We start from the raw sequence: 21066 nt of genomic DNA, 5'->3' as shown, positions 1-21066 counted from the left end.
AATATTCCATTGTGCATACATACCACAGTTTCTTTATCCATTCATCAGTTGAATGGCATCTTGGTTGGTTCCACAATCTAGCTATTGTGAATTGAGCTGCTATGAACATTGATGTGGTTGCATCACTGTAGTATGCTGATTTTAAGTCCTTTGGGTATAAATCAAGGAGTGGGATAGCTGGATCAAATGGTGGACCTATTCCAAGTTTGCTGAGGAATCTCCATACTGCTTTCCAGAGGGGCTTCATCAATTTGCAATCCACCAGCAATGTATGAGTGTGCCTTTTTATTCACATCCACACCAACTTATTATTGCTTGTGTTCTTGATAATAGCCATTCTAATTGGAATTAGATGAAATCTTAGGGTGGTTTTAATTTGCATTTCTCTCATTACTAAAGATGATGAGCACTTTTTCATATATTTGTTGATCACCTGTATATCTTCTTCTGTGAAGTGTCTGCCCATTTCCTTAGCCCATTTATTGATTGGGTTCTTTGTATTTCAGGTGTTAAGTTTTCTAAGTTCATTATAAACTTTGGAGATTATTGGTCTGTCTGAAATGTGTGTGGAAAAGATTTTCTCCCACACTGTAGGCTCTCTTTCACATTGTTGATTGTTTCCTGTGGTGAGAAAAAACTTTTTAGTTTGAATCTATTCTTTATTTATTTTTTTATTTTTATTGTAAACAAATGGGATACATGTTGTTTCAGTTTGTACATGGAGTAACAGCATACCATTTGCATATTCATATATTTACATAGAGTAATGATGTTTGATTCATTCCCTTATTTTTTTCCTTCCCCCCCACCCCTCCCACTTCTCTTTTCCCTCTATACAGTCCCTCCTTCCTCCATTCTTGTCCCCCTCCCACCCCCCATTAAGTGTCATCATCCACTTATCAGTGAGATCATTCCTCTTTTGGATTTTTGATATTGGCTTATCTCACTTAACATGATATTCTCCAATTTCATCCATTTGCCTGCAAATGCCATAATTTTATTATTCTTTATAGCTGAGTAATATTCCATTGTATATATATACCACAGTTTCTTTATCCACTCATCAATTGAAGGGCATCTAGGTTGGTTCCATAGTCTGGCTATTGTGAATTGAGCCGCTATGAACATTGATGTGGCTGTATCTCTGTAGTGTGCTGATTTTAAGTCCTTTGGGTATAGGCCGAGGAGTGGGATAGCTGGGTCAAATGGTAGGTCCATTCCAAGTTTTCTAAGGAATCTCCACACTGCTTTCCAGAGTGGCTGCACTAATTTGCAGTCCCACCAGCAATGTATGAGTGTACTTTTTTCTCCACATCCTCTCCAACACCTATTGTTGCTCATATTCTTGATAATCGCCATTCTAATTGGGGTGAGATGGAATCTTAGTGTAGTTTTGATTTGCATTTCTCTTATAACTAAAGATGTTGAACATTTTTTCATATACCTGTTGATTGCTTGTACATCTTCTTCTGTGAAGTGTCTGTTCATTTCCTAAGCCCATTTGTTGATTGGGTTATTTGTATTCGTGGTGTAGAGTTTTTTGAGTTCTTTATATATTCTGGAAATTAATGCTCTATCTGACGTATGAGTGGCAAAGATATTCTCCCACTCTGTAGACTCTCTCTTCGCATTGCTGATAGTTTCCTTTGCTGAGAGAAAGCTTTTTAGTTTGAATCTATCCCAGTTATTGATTCTTGCTTTTATTTCTTGTGTTATGGGAGTCCTGTTAAGGAAGTCTGATCCTAAGCCAACAAGGTGAAGATTTGGACCTACTTTTTCTTCTATAAGATGCAGGGTCTCTGGTCTGATTGTCCTTGATCCATTGTGAGTTGAGTTTTGTGCAGGGTGAGAGATACGGGTTTAGTTTCATTCTGTTGCATATGGATTTCCAGTTTTCCCAGCACCATTTGTTGAAGAGGCTATCTTTTCTCCATTGCATATTTTTGGCACCTTTGTGTAGTATGAGAAAATTGTATTTATTTGGGTTTGTGTCCGTGTCCTCTATTCTGTACCATTGATCTACCTGTCTATTTTGGTGCCAATACCATGCCGTTTTTGTTACTATTACTTTGTAGTATAGTTGAAGTCCTGGTATTGCCATACCCCCTGTTTCATTCTTCCTGCCAAGGATTCCTTTAGCTATTCTGGGTTTCTTATTCTTCCAGATGAATTTCATGATTGCTTGCTCTATTTCTGTGAGGAACGTCATTGGGATTTTAATTGGAATTTCATTGAATCTGTATAGCACTTTTGGTAGTATGGCCCTTTTGACAATATTAATTCTGCCTATCCAAGAACATGGGAGATCTTTCCATCTTCTAAGGTCTTCCTTAATTTCTTTCTTCAGTGTTTTGTAGTTTTCATTGTAGAGATATTTTACCTCTTTTGTGAGATTGATACCCAAGTATTTTATTTTTTTTTTGAGGCTATTGCAAATGGAGTTGTTTTCCTCATTTCCCTTTCAGCTGTTTCGTCGCTTGTGTATAAAAATCTGTAGATTTATGTGTGTTGATTTTATAGCCTGCTGTTTTGCTGAATTCATTGATGAGGTCTAGAAGTTCTCTGGAGGAGAATTTTGCATCCTCTAAATATAGAATCATGTCTGTATCTCAGACACCACTGAGATACAGAACATAATGAGAAGCTACTTTGAAAATCTGTATTCCAACAAAACAGAAAGTACTGAAGACATTGACAAATTTCTAGAGACATGCTCCTCCCAAACTGAACCAGGAGGACATACACAATTTAAACAGATCAATATCAAGCAATGAAATAGAAGAAGCCATTAAAAATCTACCATCCAAGAAAAGCCCAGGACCAGACAGATTCTCAGCTGAGTTTTACAAGACCTTCAAAGAAGAGCTCATTCCAATACTTCTCAAAGTATTCCAGGAAATAGAAAAGGAGGGTACCCTACCAAACTCATTCTATGAAGCTAATATCACCCTCATACCCAAACCAGGAAAAGACACATCAAGGAAAGAAAATTTTAGACCAATATCCTTGATGAATATAGATGCAAAGATCCTTAACAAAATATTGGCAAACCGTATCGAAAAACATATTAAGAAAATTGTGCACCACGATAAAGTGGGGTTCATTCCTGGAATGCAAGGATGGTTCAACATTCGTAAATCAATAAACATAATCCATCATATCAATAGGCTTAAGGATAAGAATCATATGGTTATTTCAATTGACGCAGAAAAAGCATTTGACAAAATACAACACCCCTTCATGCTCAAAACACTAGAAACAATAGGGATAGTAGGAACATACCTGAACATTGTAAAGGCTATTTATGCTAAGCCCATGGCCAACATCATTCTTAATGGAGAAAAACTGAAACCATTCCCTTTAAAAATGGGAACAAGACAGGGATGTCCTCTTTCACCACTTCTATTCAACATTGTCCTCGAAACTCTAGCCAGAGCAATTAGGCAGACTAAAGAAATTAAAGGGATACGAATAGGAAAAGAGGAACTTGTATTCTTGATAATTGCCATTCTGACTGGAGTGAGATGGAATCTCAGTGTAGTTTTAATTTGCATTTCTGTAATTACTAGAGATATTGAACATTTTTTCATATATTCTTTGTATTTTTTCTTCTGTGAAGTGCTTGTTCAGTTCTTTTGCCCATTTATTGATTGGGTTATTTGTGAGTTTTTGGGGTTTTTTGGTATTAAGTTTTTTGAGTTCGTTATATATCTTGGAAGTTAATGCTCTATCTGAGGTGCAGGTGGCAAAGATTGTGCCCCATTTTGTAGGCTTCTCTTCGCACTCTTAATTGTTTCCCTTGCCATGAAGAACCTTTTTTAGTTTGATGGCATTCCATGTATTGATTATTGATTTTACTTCTTGTGTTTTAGGGGCATTATTAGGGAAGTCATTTCCTGAGCCAATACGTTGGAGTGTTGGGCCTACCTTTTCTTCTAGTATGTGCAGGGTTTTGATTTACTAGGTCCTTGATCCACTTTGAGCTGAAATTTCTTCTTAAGATGGTACTGTGAGAATCCATGATCATTCAAGTTTATTTTTTGGGTAAGACCTACTTGCCATCTCTAGCAAGACACACGTTCTGAAAAAACTCAAGACCACTTACTCAAATATATTTTTCTAGACCTCACCACCTATTTCCTTCCTCTGTTGAAAGTTATGTCTAGTCATATGGTTTTCTTAGGCCAATCAAGGTGTCCTCAAGCATTTAAAAATGAATGAGCAGGTTTGGGAGTATAGCTCAAAGAAAAAACATTTTCCTGGCGTGCACAAGGCCCTGGATTCATTCGCCACCACTGCAAAACAACAACAACAAAGACAACAACTAAAAAACAATGAATAGGAAAATCTTTATCTCCTGGCTTCCCTGCTCCATGATCCTTAATGTGATGATAAAACCTTGCAGTCTAAGTTCCAGAGTTAAAAAACATGAAGCAAAATTCCACCAATCCCAAGTGTGCATGTAGTGTGAAAAAATTAAACTTTGTTGTAGAAACCACTGGGATCTAGGCTGGTATAACCTACCCTCTCTTGACTAACACCACTCCATGAGTATACCTAGAACAGGACAAAGTCCCCAGAGGAGACTTACCAGTCCACATAACAATACTTGAAGATGTCCATTAGCATGACACTTGACAAGGAAACAAAAAGCTTGTTTCTGTACAAAACACCATCTATGTATATAACCTAGCACTGATTGAATGATAGCTTTGGGGGAGAAAAAGAGATCTTCATTAAAAGCACACAGGAGTCTTTTTAATAAAATGACAGCTACATTCATTTATCCAGGAAAGTATAATCTCTTATTATTTCAATGAAAATTCAAATGCAAGCCCTTTTCACTCAAAAGTCTTCTAAATTATTACTGTCCTTTGGTATTGATAGCTTCAAGGTAACAGGACCTTTTTCATAACCAATGATATCTTGATTTGCTTAGTGAGCATTTTTAGGACTCAGAATTTTGAAGAATACAGAGAAATACGGTGACTATGCCTGTGTTTTCTATTTAATTGTGTTGTTTTTAGCATTCTTGCATTACATATCACTAGACTAAATAATTCTCTTGAAAGCGACCAGCTTTTAACAGGTAAATATTTAGCGCCATCATAATGCATGAATTATTTACATTAATTTCTCATGACTTTGATAATTCTTTGACCTACTCCGAGATATTTCATAATTTCTAGTTCTTTTAATTTTATTGTCTGAGGTGGTCAATGAATTTATTTCCTAGAGCAGCAATGACAAATCAAAATATAGTTTTTACTTGTATGCATCTTACCAGCTTCAGTCCTATAAAGTACTTGATTATTTCTTTAGCAGAGAATATATCATTTCTCCATCTTTTAGTACATTTATACTTTGTCTCATTCACATTCCATACTTATTTATCTGCATGAAACATTTTTTTTTAATTTTTGTGCTACATCCTATCATAGTGCAGTCTTTATAAAGGCATTACAAATGACTCTATAACTTTATAAACTTAAATATCCAAATAGTTATACTTCATCCATATTGGGAAATATCTGAGGTTGAAATAAGATGAATAATCATACCTTTAGCATGACTGAATTTACACATCAGTATTATAATTATGTCCCAAATTCTCTTCTTTAATACAATCATATTTCTCTACTTTGAAATATTAAACTGTTACAAAAATATTTTAGAATTCAGTGAAGTTTGGTGTTAAAACAACTGAATTCATAAATAGCACTCAAGCCATAATTTAGTAAATATTTAAGTACAATTATAAATATACATATGTTCATTAAATGATATATAACTAATATGTGTAATTATTTAATGTAGACATAAGTATAACCATACCAAAAATAATGTCATGTGGTTCTTATATTAACTTGTAGTTAATTTTCTTCTATGAATTGGTGAGCCCTGTAGTCAGAAGTGACTAAGAAACTGCCTTTGTCTGTGTCCATGCAGCTCAATTTTTTAATCATTAGGGCATATTATGATCATCTTTGTTCCACAATGCCCAATCCATATACCATTTGTATTAGATTGATTACTTCCTCCTGAAACTTACTCTGTAAAATGAGTTCAGAACATCCTTATTCTCTGTGAATGCTTAAATTTCACACTTGAAACACACAGTATCTCATTACAATATTTATAAAAGTTTTGATTTCAATATAGTTTGTTCTTCCAAAACTCATGTTGGAATTTGCACTGTGGCAGTGTTGGGAGGTGGGGTCTGTAAAAGGTGATTGGGTCATTAAGGCCTTTCTTTCTGGAGTGGGTTCTTGACCTCATGGGACCAGCTTAGTTACTGTGTGAGGCTGCTCCTCATATTTCCTGTCTTTGGAATGAGCCCTTTTGCCCTTCCATTTCTGCCATAAGCTGGAGTAGCTTATGGCTCTCATAGCCTTTCACTGAAGCCAAGCAGGTGCTAGCACCAGTCTCTTGGATGTCCCAGCCTCCAGAGACATGGGCCAAAATAAATTTCTTTTCTTTAGTCTCAGGTATTTCTGGCAATAGAAAACAGGCTAGGACAGTTGCTTTTCCTATAATAAATGTTCTTTAGACTACATGCCAAATCTAGTTACTCCTGAGTGTGACTTTTCATTCTATTTTGCCTGTTATCTTTCTGTGGTCCTGAGCTATGTTGGCAGGGGTTGTCTTGTTTTCTGAGCAAGTTAGTATAATTAAAAAGTTCTCTCACCAGATATGGTAACACAGGCCTCTAATCCCAGCAACTCTGGAGGCTGAGGCATGAGGATTGCAAGTTCAAGTCTAGTGTCAGCAATAGGCAAGGCCTAAAGCAACATAGTGAGAACCTGCCTCAAAAAAAAAAAAAAAAAAAAAAAAGTTCTGTAAGTTCTTTATAACTTTTGGAGATAAGTGCTTTATCTGAAGTGCGTGTGGAAAAGATTTGCTCCCACTATGTAGGCTCTCTTTTCACATTATTGATTGTATCCTTTGCTGAGAAAAAGCTTTTTAGTTTGAGTCCATCCCATTTATTGATTCTTGCTTTGATTTCTTGTGCTTTGGGAATCTTGTTAGGGAAGTCTGATCCTAAGCCAACATGATGAAGATTTGAGCCTACTATTTGGTGCATGGTCTCTGGTCTAATTCTTAAGTCCTTGATCCATTTTGAGTTGAGTTTTGAGCAGGATGAGAGATAGAGGTTTAATTTCATTTTACTGCATATGGATTTCCAGTTTTTCCAGCTCCATTTGTTGAACAGGCTATCTTTTTTTCCATTGTATGTTTTTGGCTTCTTTGTCTAGTATGAGGTGACTGTATTTATGTGTGTTTGTTTCTGTGTCTTCTACTCTGTACCATTGGTCTGCCTGTCTATTTTGGTGCCAATACCATGCCACCTTTTTTACTATTGCTCTGTTTAAGGTCTGGTATACAAAGGATCCAATCAATAAATGGACCAAGGAACTGGACAGACACTTTAAAGAAGAAGACATACAGGCGATTAACAAATACATGAAAAAGGGTTCAACATCTCTAGTAGTTAGAGAAATGCAAATTAAAACCACCCTAAGATTTCATCTTACTCCAATTAGAATGGCTGTTATCAAGAAGACAAACAATAATAGATGTTGATTTGGATGTGGGGAAAAAGGTACACTTTTACATTACTAGTGGAATTGCAAATTGGTGCAACCACTCTGGAAAGCAGTGTGGAGAATCCTCAGAAAACTTGGGATGGACTCGCCTTTTGACCCAGTTATCCCACTCCTCAGTTTATACCCAAAGGACGTAAAATTAGCATACTACAGTAATGCAGCCACATCAATGTTTATAGCAGCTCAATTCATGATTGCTAGATTGTGGAACCACCCTAGATGCCCTTCAACAGATGAATGGATAAAGAAATTGTGGTATATGTATACAACAGACATAAAGAAGAATACTATTATGGTATTTGCAGATAAATGGATGGAATTGGAGAATATCATGCTAAGTGAAATAAGCCAATCCCAAAAAACCAAAGGCCGAATGTTTTCCCTGATAAGTGTATTATGATATATAATGGGGGTGGAGGGGGTGGGGAGTGAGATAAGAATGGAAGAACTTTAGATTATGTAGAAGGAAATGAGAGGGAGGGGGTATGAAAAATGGTGGAATGAGAAAGACATCGTTACCCTGTGTTCATGTATGATTACACAAATGGTATGAATCTACATGGTGTACAGCCATAGAAACAAAATGATGTACCCCATTTGTGTACAATGAATCAAAATGCAGTCTGTAAAAAAATTAAAAATAAAGAAATAGTTTTAAAAAATTGAGGGTGAGTTGGGGGATGCCACTGGGGATGTGACTCAGTGGTTAAGTGTCACTGGGTTCGATCCCCAGCACCCAAAAGAAAATTAAAAACAAAAAATGTTTCTGTTCAGAAGTCTCTAATTCTATGATACTTTGTCATGTCATTCAACAGTTCCTTTCCTGTCTGCCGCAGTTCTGAATGTGATTCTCTTTTTTCGCATTCTTCACATGTAAACAATACCACAGCACAGGTTACAGTGAAGGAAAAGAAATATCAGAGAATAAACTAATATCAGCTATCATGTGATAAAATATAGCTCCTTAACTGATTTTAGTTTTTTAAAAGAACCAATTTAAACTCATTTCAGAAAAGTAAGTTATTTCTTTTTTAATATAATCATATAATCACTTCTGTAATCCACCTATAAACTACAAGCAGTTTTGAAGGAAAGAATATGATTGTTCACTAGTATACAGTAACAAAACAAATGATTTTATGTTAAAAGCCCTGGTGAGTTAAAGGATGGTAATTAGCAGCAGAGTATTCAGGCACTACTCTACTCCTGGGAACTATTTCTGGCAAATGTTCAAAAGGACCTCATGGTACTTTTTACTTTTGGGGTGAACTAAGATACTTGAATAATTTTGAGCTCAGGAAATAAGAGATTACTTTCTAAAGACATTATCTCCAAATTGTTACTATGAACAAGCTTGTCTATAAAACATTAACACAATAGTTTGTGCCAAAAGACCATAATTTCTAATATATACACAATAAATATATAACTGGCAAACAATCAACTCCTTCCCAAATCATAAAGAGAAATGTTTTGTATTACTACTGATTTCTCAGAAAAACCTCTGAGGGAGAATTCTAAATAACTTGCTGGTATTTAATCAGCTTTGCTCTTGAGTGCTTAAAAATGGGCCATAGATTGAGCACAGGTGAATGTTGTTTTTACAAAGCTGATGTGTGCTATTGGAAAACTGGTTCTCACTAGGAACATGTACAAGGTGTTAGCGAAAAATTCCTTAGTGAAGATTGTCCCATTAATAGTCCCAGAGGGAATTTAGTCCATTGATTGCAAGCTTCAGTGCCTTAGCAAACACTGGGGGGGGGGGGGGGGGGGGGGGGGGGAGTTGAATAAGCCTACATGCTGATTTCTAAGCTAACATTGTTAAAGTTTAATTTTCACCTTTATCAGCTCACATGGTGAGACTCCAGCCCTGTACTTTTTAAGTTAGAAAAAAATTGAGGGAATATAACCTAATTAAATTCAGTTTCTTGCAATTGGGTATTTTAAGGTCTGTTCTACGAGTAGACCTACTCAGGGCTGGGGGTGGGTCATAACTTTCAAGTGTAGTAGGTCCTAGCTCTGGTATAGTTAGTGGGATACTTGATTGAAATAGTCTGGAGTAGGAAGCAGTCATATCAGAATTAATATCTAAACCAGATAGCAAATAGGATGATTTGAGTGAAACTCTCTCAAAAATTATTCTTTAGTGTTCATACTAAATGTGCTCCCACAAATGTCAGACCCACTGGCTACATTGGAATTGAGTTTCCAATATTTGAGTCATTTTACAACTTTATTTTTTATTAAATTGTCTTTTGTTATCTTACTTGTTGTTATCTGCCTTTTGATTTTAAAAAACTACGTGTTTCACAGTAGCCATTCATCCATGTAGTATTTAACAGACTATTTTGAGTGTCTCCATATATCCAGGTTGGCAAGGCATTGAGGTTACCTTCATAAACAAGACAAAGGCCTTTCCCTCAGAAATTTTATATTCTGTAATATGATTTCTTTTTTACTTTCCTATTAAACTTTACAAGAAATTATAAGGCAACTTTGAGTATTTCAGATTTATCTCTCTACCTAGCTAGCTTCAGAGAGAAATTTTTCTTTCGTTTTGAAAAGAATAGAAGATACATTATTTCTAATCAAAAGACTTAATTCCTCCATAACATGTTCAATAAAAATTAATGTGCTCAGTAGATAATTATGTCCAAGGGATACTTATCTTCAAATTGGTGACAAATAAAGGTTTTCCTAAGAAATATGTTGGTCAACTTGCTGAAATCATCAATTTATACTATTGCTATAAACAATAGCATAAAACTGTATACAATATCATTTTTAGGTGTAAAAAGTATAATGATTTTTCCAAGTAAACATTTGGAGCTTCAGATGCCACTGTCCCACTGTTGCTTCATTTAGGGCATTAGTCATTTCAGATTGCTGGCAATTCTGTTCCCTTGAAAGAAAACTGCTGAGGTGTCACATCATCTTGCACCTGAAAAACACAAGATCAAATATGCCACTTTTTCCAGATTCATCAACTGGAAAGCCAAAACCAGAAAGATGACATGATGTATCTAATGCTGCTATTTGTGGTGCTGGGGAAAGTTACCAAGACTAGAACATAGTAAAGCTGAATTTGAGGTTCAGTGCTTGCACATACCATACCAGACTTTCATTATTTTTACTTGCAATGAATTATTTTAACTTCTCTCTTTTGGTTTTGTTATCTGTTGAAGTAATAAGAAAAATTCTTTAAAAATAAAGTGAATGAAAGCAATGATATTTACTTCCCATTTTTTGGTCAATTTATTTTTATATTAAACTTACAAAATGCATCTGTATGAACAATATTTCACCCCATGAAAATGGAACTTCCCTGTGGTTGCTGAGCAGCAGAAGTGGGGCTGTATGGTTTACATATCATTTAACTATGTTCTGGATAGTGTTGCTGTGACATATTGTTGGATCTTGATACAGCCATTTTACAAATGAAATTTGGTAATAATCCCTTTGAAATTTGGGAATTTCCTGACTCTGACTATTCTTTGTTTTGTGCTTGTAGCTGTAGTCAAAAGTTTTGTGAGTTCATGCTGCTGGCTCCTGGCTGTCTTATGGGGACAATGAGGCAAATGGGATATGTCTGTACTGTTGCACTAAATTTGTGTGAGGTAGCACAGCTGCAAACTATATCATTGTTGTTCCTATGGGATCATTGATCAAATATATTTTAATCCTTATTTCTACAACTCAGTATTTGCTCTTTGTGTTTTACATTGTCATAGATAGTATTATGTTCTAAGCAGAGGAAATAATGTATTGTCATTACTCAGAGTTTCATTTCTTATTAAACATTGTTCTGTGTGTTGGATACACATATCTATTGGGATCAGTTATGACTTTTCCATGAATGAGGATAACCGAGATAAGGGGTAAGATCTAGTGGCGTAGTATCAAGAGCGCAGAGATTGGTAGCCTCATGTCCTCTTAGTATCCTCTTATTGTATACCAGATGTGATGTCCTGAAGGAGGTTCCAAGTCAGATGCAAGAAAGTGAGTCCAAGACAGGTCATCAGCCAAAGAGGTGAGATGAAAAGCCAGATGTGAGTTACAGGGTCAAAGCAAGGAGTTGGAGGAACCAGAGAAATTGAGACTAAGAAGCAAAATAGTAGAAATTATGAATGCTCAGTGGTTCTAATTTTAGGGTTCATGATTGCTGGAGAACTTATTAATACCTGTGGCACTAGACTCCCTCTCTCACACATCTCTTTCAGTAGTTCTGTATTGCAACCTGAGAACTTGTCAGTTTCTAACAATTCCCGGGTGAGGCCTGTCATGCTGGTCTGGAGACCACTCTGAGAACCATTAATCTCCATGAATTCCAAAGACATGAGATAGTGCCTGTAGTGACTTTTCAAGAGCTTCTGGAATTATTTTTAAAAGAGTTAGGGAAGAATGAATATAAATATAATGTTTTGGCTTTTTGAAAAATTTCATTTTTTAAGTCAAAATGTATAGTTCAGAGTTCATGAGGCTATGAACTTCTTTTTGTATTAAGATGCAAAATAAGACTTTATATTCTTGCTATATAAACATATGTAGAAATTATTCCCTATCAATGAAAAATGATTTGTTTCCTATTTTTGTTTCTTAACGGCTAATAGAGTGCTACGGTTAAGAATGTGTATTTTAAAGGTAGATGGCTGAGGGTCAGATCTTGATTGATTCTACCATTGGCTTTGAACCTTGAGGTCACAAATCCTTTAATCTCTCAGAGCACCCTTTGTATAGTGAGAATAGTACCAACTGCACAGGGTTGTTGTGAGGATTAAATGAAGTAGTGGCTTTAGACCACATATTGGAGTGCCTTGAATATAATAATTACTTCATAAATGTTAGCTGCTATTGGAATACCAGAGTAAATGTTTGTGTTCGGGAATGTGACTCTGCATAAAGTACTTTGGTAGTGATCTCAGGTTTAACCTGATAAATTGTTCTCTGTATCTATAACTCTCTATAATTCCTCTGCTAAGATTAGCCATGAGTTGGCATGAAGTTATAAATTATATGTAAACAACATGATTCAGAAGGTAAAGTGTCCTACAGCTAGCCAAGTGTCTAAAACTGCTTATAGCAAATTTCAGATTAAAAGGGAAGAATACTTTATATAGCTCAGTGATTAAGAACATCAACTGTGCAACCAGGTTACCTGGGTTTGTGTTCTGATTCCACCTTTAGCTCTGTGACCTCAAACAAGACACTTGACTTCTTTGTTCTCCAGAATCATCAGATGTCAAATAGTGGTAATAATAATACACATTCCAGAGAGTTGTTACAAATGTATATGTTCATACTTGTGCATGTTCTTGCATATACATGCAGATCATATATAAAGTGATTAGACCCTATAAATGAAATGACACAAGTGCTTATGACAATGCCTGGTTCAAAATAAACATTTCTATAACTTTCTGTTATTCATATTTGGTGCATGTATATTTTGCAAATTTTTACTTTTAAAGAAAAATAAATTGGAAAAATTAATAGTAGAGTGTAGATCTGTGAGTAATTTATAAAACCAGAAACAATGTTGTCTTAAACAATATAAAAAATACAGAGAGAGAAAAATGCCTGTCTCTACCTGCTTCATCATCATTAAAGTATAATTAGCCTTGCACTTATAACCAGAGTTAGTGTCTTTAAAACAATCCAGACAATTTATGTCCTAAAACAAAAAAGAGACAAATCACTGTTATACTTAGAAAATTTCCCTAGTCTGGCTTCTGCATTTGACTCTTTTGACTACTGTATCAGTAATCATGAAATCATCCCTTTTCTAACCTGTCTTAGATTTGGCTTCACTTCCAGCCATTACTTCTAACTTTCCCAACTCATCTTTCATCAGCTACCACCCCCAGGCATGTGTACCATCACCAGGCCTAGCCATCCCTCCTGAGGACAGGTTTCCCCTCTGAAAGACTTAGATTCCTAAGACTTCCTCTAGGCCTCACATCTTTTGTGTTCTCTCACCTCAGGTCTCAGCCCATATCCACAAAGCCTGTTAACATTTCCACTTGAATTCTTCATCACCACATCAAAATTGAATTTGTATGTCTTTAAAAACTTTTCTCTTTGCCATATCTCTGAGTGTCAAAAATACCACACTGGACCCAGTTACATGTTGCTACTGACTCTGACCCATCACTTTGCATTCCTTTCTTAACTACATGTTCCTTTTAACTTTTCCCTCATGCAGCTTCATGGCCAACTGCCCTTCTAGGTTAGAACACATCACCCAAATAGCTACCTCCCAGGAGACAGAGTCCCTCTGAAGCACTTTCCACAAGCTGTTTGCCCATTCCACAGCTTTCCTGTTTCTACTTTTATCAAGTGCAGACACTTCTGCTGGGCTTCTGTCTGGCTTTCAGGTATTTCTGTAGTTTGCATTTAAAGCCCATTTCCTCCCCGACTCCCTTGGGTCAGGTTGACTGCTGCGGACAGGCCTCTGACTATGATACCAGGAATGCCCCTTGTACTCACCACCCTCTAGGTCTGCAACTACTGTATTTACATTCAGCACTTAGCCTTTCTTTGTTCCTGGTATGCATAAACTTTGTTTTCCAGGTATAGTCAGGTAGGAACCATTCTTCAAATGTTCTTAAATTATACCTGAATTTAGAATAGCACCTGAAACAGGAAACAAGCACACACAGAATCACTGACTATTACCCCTGAAAGAAACCAAAAGAAATGTGCCATCTGGTTCCCTTATTATACAAAGGAATAATCTGATCAACTGGATGGTTATTTTTCAATGTAATAGCTATATATTTAGATGTATGGTCTTTCTATTCATGGCAAATGGAATCCAGTTGCCAAGGAATTATTGATATAAAGTTTCGTTTTAGAATAAATTTGCTTTTGATTAAAAACACTAACTTAGAAAGAAAGAGCTAAGAAAATGGAAAAAAAACAAGAAAATAATACTCAACTAAGAAGTCTTGAAAATACCGCAGTACATATGGTTCGAGTTTGCATTTACTTGATCATTGTTGAGTGACTGATATCTCAGGTCCTACAACCTAGAAAACAGTCTTCAGATTGATTTCCTAAACTCCCTATGACAAAATGAGCAGATAATAATGTCCATAGCTACATAAGGTCGAGGGAAGAGAATAATTATGAATCAGTTGACAGAAATGTTTCTCAGTTCTTCTGAGGTTGTCCAGTTGCCAAGTTCAGGGGAGATGGTGATTTTACTACATATCCAGTGCTGTCATCCTGAGGTAGAGAGTGGGGACATCTCTCCCCTACCAAGGCACCTCTTGGGACTCTTTCTGTCTTACACAAAATCTAGCTGAGTAAGCTGCTTCACATTAAACACTGAGCAAGTTAAAAAATAAAAAGTAAATTTTTATGTGCACAAAATCATGTAAAGTAGACACTCTTTTGTATTTTGCATGTCAATTCCTGTCCTGTCCTCCCTCTCTTATTTTGGAAGCTTAACAGCCACTCTCAGCAGGCTTACCTTATAGTGCTTTCCACCAGCTAGTTTAGTCTCCCTGACCAGGCTCAATGAATTATAGACCTCAAAGTAAACTCTCTGCAGGAAAACACAAATAGAGTGTGCTTAGAGGTCTATTTGTGGTAGGGCCTAAAAAGCCAATGTCTAATGGAAAAAACTCTGAATAGTGGGAGATATGAAAAATAGATCCCGTGTGCAATGTAACTCTGATTTAAACTCCTTAGACTTAAGTCCTGTTTCATCAGACCCCATAAGACTACCCTCACTGAAGAACAATCTGCAGATTTGGAGGACTCAGACCACATGCATTTCTGACCAACTGGCTGCAAATTCAATGGTCCCACAGCCCCTATGTTTTGATAATTTCCTAGAACAGCTCCCAGAACTCAGGAAAACAGTATACTTACAATTAAAGTTTTATTATAAAAAACATAAATTAGAACCAGTGAAATAAAAAGACATATAGGGTGAGGTCTGGGAGGATTCTATGCATGAAGTTTCTGTGTCCTCAGGTCACATCACCTTCCTGGTACATTAATGTGTATCACAAACCAGGAAGCTTTTCCAGGCTCTGAAATTCAGTTTCTATTGAGGTTTCATATGCAGGCATGACTGACTGAATCATTAACAACATGACTCTTGACCTCCAACCCTGCTTCCACCCTGGAGTTTGGCAGGTCAAGCTGGTTGCAAGTGGCAGAAAGCCTTCTTTACTTCCATGTTGATCTTCTGGCATGGTCAACCCCCCTGAAACCACCTAGACACCCACAGTAAATTGCCTCATTAGTATAAACTCAGATGAAATTTCAGGGACCCACCATGAAAAACAAAAGTATTCCTACCACCTGGGAAATTCCAAGGGTTTGATTCTTTTCATAAACCCGAGACAAAGATCAGATAAACTCTTCATTATACAATGTGCAGAAAATACTCAAAAATTGGATCTATTTTAAGCAACAGAAAACCATGGCCCCCAAAATATATTTTTCTACCATAAAGCTACATATGTATGTAGTTTTTGAACCATAAAACTATATATGTGTTGTAGTTTTATGGTAGAGAAACTCACTGAAAAAAAATGCAATACGCACAGAAGATAAATGGCTATTGAACACTATTAGAGTCTTTGTTTTCACTTATTTATTTGTTCAACAATATTTATTGAGTATCCCCTATGCTAGTCACTGGAAATATAGTTACATTGTCAGCATAATAAAAATTACTTATTTAAATTACATAGAAAAAAGGAGGGTTGAACTATTTGAAATTGTTTGCTGATTTTAATTCTAATCAAAATGAACCTGAGGTTTAAAATAATTGTTAATTTTTGTTTGTCAGGAATGATTTAAGAGAGTTCCCAAACTATGATGTTTTTGGGCATTGAACTTTGTGAAGAATTTGGGGAGGTGTGAATAATAGAAATAAATATTGTTAGTTTAATCTGAATGCTACCATTTGGTCTCATGTTTGTAAAGAAAATCAAGAAGTGCTTTGAAATGTTATGTATTATAAATTGTTCTTTTTTTGCTTTCCTGTAATTGGAGCAACCTACTAATTTATACAAGTTGTGACTACTAACAGAGAGCAATCACCTCACAGACTTGTACCGAAAAGAAGAAACCATCCATGTGACAGGAAATGGCCATGTACAAAGTCCTCGCTTCCCGAATAGCTACCCCAGGAACCTACTTCTGACATGGCGGCTCCATTCCCAGGACAAAACAAGGATACAGCTGGCATTTGACAATCAGTTTGGATTAGAGGAAGCAGAAAATGATATCTGCAGGTAAGTGTGGGGAAAATATTTACTTTAGGGTACTAAGTATGAAAGGAAGGTGAATTTAAAACATCACATCAGACATGCCTCTTGAGTCCTTTGGACCTACCTAAGATATATCCCTTCTTGAAAAAGGAATCTGGAGGTCCATGACCTTCCAGGCAGAGAATAGTTATTATGAGCAGGTAGATGCATCCATTCTCCCAGTCACCTGCAGCAGCTGCACCTGGTAGGAGTGTGGGAACCTGGCATGAGCTTAGGGGGCATAACCCCCAACTCAGCTTCAGCAACTGACCCAAGGTAGTGTAACCATGACTTCCCCAAAACTGGGAGAAGATGATAGCTGAGGATCTGGTCAGGACCTTACTCTGAATTCATAGTTTTAAGAATTCAGATATGGATAGGAAGGAAGAGATGGCAACCCCAGGTTCAGTGTTCCTAAAACACCAATTTCCTGTGCTTTCTGGGCCAGGGATGGAAGATGAAAGTTGTACCGGATAATCTTCTCCCTTCTTAGCACATTTCCGAGAAAGTCCAGGCTGTTGTTTGAATTGTTCTCCCATAGCATCTTACTCACTTAATTATCATGTGTTAGACTTGGGGAGGATTTTTCTTTCCTTTTCATACTTTACTGCATGCACTTGTTCTGCATCACCAATGAACTACTGAACTGCTAAATCCTTTTAGCAGGTTTATTTTCCTTTGAATAATAAAAAAAAAAGGTGCCTCAAATTTGGTTGTCCTTTGTTGAATGTTTATTATGCTGACAGCTTTTATTATGTTGCTACTTTCCCAAGAATAACAGCAGTGACTATTACTTTCTAGGACCATAGAGGGTAATGTATGCCAGAAAACAGAGACTAATACATGCAAGGAGAGCCAGTTAATATTTACAAAGAGAATAAACTAAAGCTGATCTTGTGTCTTTTCAACCTTGAAAGGGAGAACTCATTTTCTGTACTGACAAAAAAGAAAAAAAAAATCCTAGTCGGAAAATCTCTATTAAAAGGTGAGGATGGAAGGTGAGATTGTTAAAGGTGAGAAACAGAAGGTCCCATGATCCCTTTCTACTCACAGAACACTTCTGACACCAAATGTTTGGGGGTTTTCCCCCACATCAGCCAATTTTTCCATCACCATCTGGGTATCCTACAATTCATATCAACTTTACCACCATCTACTTGGAGTTAGCTACCAACCCCACAAGACTTCCCTCCATTAAATTCAGGTGCAGGACCCAAGCTTCCCCTGTTTCAATCAGGGGGTCTCACAACTCTCCCTTGGAAAAGATGAATAAAGCAAGGTATATGGAAAGGCTCCTTCTCTGGGGGCATTACCTTCTTAACACCTGATATATTCCCCAACCCAGAAGCTCTCTGAACTCCATAGTTTGGAGGGCTTGTGGAGGTTTCATTGTGGAGGCATGGTAATTAAATCATTGGCCACTGGTGATTCAGTTCAGAGGTTCAGGGGTGGGGCTGAAAGTTCTGACCTTGTAATCATGCCTCAGTCTTTCTGGTCACCATCCTTCATCCTGAACCTATCTAGGGGCCAAGTGTCATCACATCAGGAAAAACTCAGGTGTGGCTGAAAGGGGCTTATTATGAGTAATAAAAGAAGATCTCATCACTCAAATTTCAAGGGATTTTGGATAGGAAACAATCACAGTTCCACAGAAGGGAAGCCACTAATGAGCTGGGATGCTGAGATTTTACCCTAGCAGTGGCCTTGAGAATAGGACAATGAGTGTTAGAATATTTTTCTTTCTGGACCCTCCATCATATCTCATTGGGTCTCAAAATATATAGAATGAGTTAAAGAAGCAAGAGAAAGGGGAAAAAGCAGATCAGTTACTTGTCCCAAAACCCTCCCTAAGAAAAAACATGGTACACTCTTCACTTTGGACTCAGAGTAAAACTTAACTGAAGTTGTTTTTTTTAAAAACTAAAGTGACCTATTGTGTTATTAACAAAGTTTCAAGTTTAGTTATGTTTTGAGCAGTAAATATGATTTACATACACTGTATACAAAATGAAATGCAATTGATTTCCTACCATCTGTTCCAAAGCCTCCTTGATGTTTACATTGTAATATTTTATTGCCTAAATAATGATGTTTTGTTAGTGCTTTTTACCTTCCAAGCACCATATAAATGTTAAGTAATTAATTTACACAGCACCCAAGAGATATCCAGCTGTTAAAATTATATAAGCCTTCTTATTTTGTCCATAAGGAAACTGAGGCAAAGGACATAATGGCCTCATAAATCACTGTCAAAGAAATGTAGTAACAATGTTAATATTTTTTCATCTACTCCCTAGATTCCCCTTCCCAATGGGTAAAACTGGTAAATCCATAGTAGTTTTAATCATATTCAGCTCTAATGTTTCTTATGCAGATTCTTTCTGGTAACCATGACAGAAAAAATATAAGATGCATCAGAGTTTTATGCCACTGTTCACCCGGAATGCCCACCCTCTTCTTGTGACTTTAATATCTGAAGTCATTTGAGAAAGGCAGGGCTCAAGAGCGAGACACTGATGACTGAACTGAAAGACAGATAGTTCGGCCAGACAAGCAGAATGTTTCAAATCTCAGGGGTCTGAAAATAAAGTAAATGACCCCTAGAAGATATAAACTGTGTCACTGAAGATGTCCTACTGTTATAGGATCATATGGAAGAACTTCAAGGATCAGATGGTCACACGTCACATGGCATAACTACATAGGCTGTGACTGTTTTCCTCAGTCCTGGATTCCATATTTCTCTGATCAGGGCCCCAGGTGAGCCTGTGGTCCTCAGTTCACACCATTTAACCAGTCCAGACTTGACCATTATAGTTTCTACATACATTTCCCCAAAGTTAAATGCTTTCCCTTATGACAAATGTCACATTTTATGATGTTTACCTTCCAAAATATAGTTTCCAGAAAGAGAACAGATCATGTCCATATCCTGTTTATTTTCTGCAACGAGAATGCTAATTTTATAAGCTATATAAATATCAATCATGTCCTCAAGGAAGAACTGGTGTGTTAAATTAATTCAAACTGTAAATTTGTTTTAAAATCTTTATAAAATAAATATTTGAGCAGATAATTTGAGCTACATCTAAAATATACAAACAGATTACAGTTGTTAGTTTTTCTAAGATATCTCTCTAAGCTAGATGCTCAAACAGTAGTTCATTTGTATTATTGATGACCTGGAAACAGTAACTGCATGCATGTAGAAGTTTTCTCAGAATAGACCATTGAACTTTGAGTTTGGAAAACCTAATCCCAGACTACCTTTCCTTTTACCAATTCTGTACATTATATTGTTCATCTCAATCGGTAGGTCATGATAAATTACTTATGTTGGTTTTAATTTCTCTGTGTAATTATGAATTTCAAAATCTACTTTAATCAAAACATATTTATTTGTATAAAACTGATTCTAGGTATGATTTTGTGGAAGTTGAGGATGTGTCTGAAACCAGTACAGTTATCAGAGGACGATGGTGTGGACACAAGGAAGTTCCTCCTAGGATAACATCAAGAACAAACCAAATTAAAATAACATTCAAATCTGATGACTACTTTGTGGCAAAACCTGGATTCAGGATTTATTATTCTTTTGTGGTAAGTTAGCTAAACCACCCTATGATTAAAGGCAGACACTGGTTTCATGAAGGATAGAGATCATTTTCTGAGATTAAATACAGTGGCATGAGGGTAAATGAACTATATTAATTCCTTATGGTGTGTTTTGCTCCTATCCTATGGTCAAAATTCTAAAGGCTATTTTTTGTAATGAATACTATTTTGGATCTAGTATATAAATCTTTAGGCCATGCATTTTGAAAGAAAGCATAGTAAATAAAAAAGTAAAATTATAGTGAAGTGATACAAAATTACATTGATTCAACTGAAGCAAGCTAAATAGAAGATATGTGAACTTTGAATAGGTTTTAAGAATTCAAACTGAAGAAAATATTTCCTCTTCTAGTTTGAAAAATTGACCATAAATTTCATCACAGAAAAAAAAAAAAGAAAGTCATGAAGAATTTAGTTTAAGTGATGACCCAGATTTAGGAAGGGTTCATGCTATAATCACAGAGCCTCAGGTTTGACAAACATCTGCAAGATCATGAGATCCCAAAAGTCTAAACCTTGTTGATGACATGCATGCTTACTTTTACTTAAACACTCAGCAGCCTTCTCCAACA

The 21066-nt window shown here is 36.3% G+C and overlaps 1 protein-coding gene across 2 annotated transcripts in view; it reads left to right on the top strand.

Moving 5' to 3' along the window:
- The window catches only part of PDGFD (platelet derived growth factor D), a 231221-nt gene that overhangs the window by 135970 nt on the left and 74185 nt on the right, over positions 1–21066 (top strand). The window contains exons 2-3 of one of the 2 annotated variants that reach the window (XM_079102003.1): positions 16678–16864; positions 20299–20479. In XM_079102003.1, the coding sequence (XP_078958129.1) occupies positions 16678–16864; positions 20299–20479 (368 nt within the window). Of the gene's footprint in view, positions 1–16659; positions 16865–20298; positions 20480–21066 lie in introns of both variants that reach the window. The other variant, XM_079102002.1, reaches the window with a different exon arrangement.

The sequence above is a fragment of the Sciurus vulgaris genome (assembly GCF_902686455.1).
Source record: "Sciurus vulgaris genome assembly, chromosome: 11".
NCBI classification, from domain to species: domain Eukaryota; kingdom Metazoa; phylum Chordata; class Mammalia; order Rodentia; family Sciuridae; genus Sciurus; species Sciurus vulgaris.
Note: the sequence above shows the minus strand (reverse complement) of the source record. Positions and strands in the feature narration are given on the sequence as shown.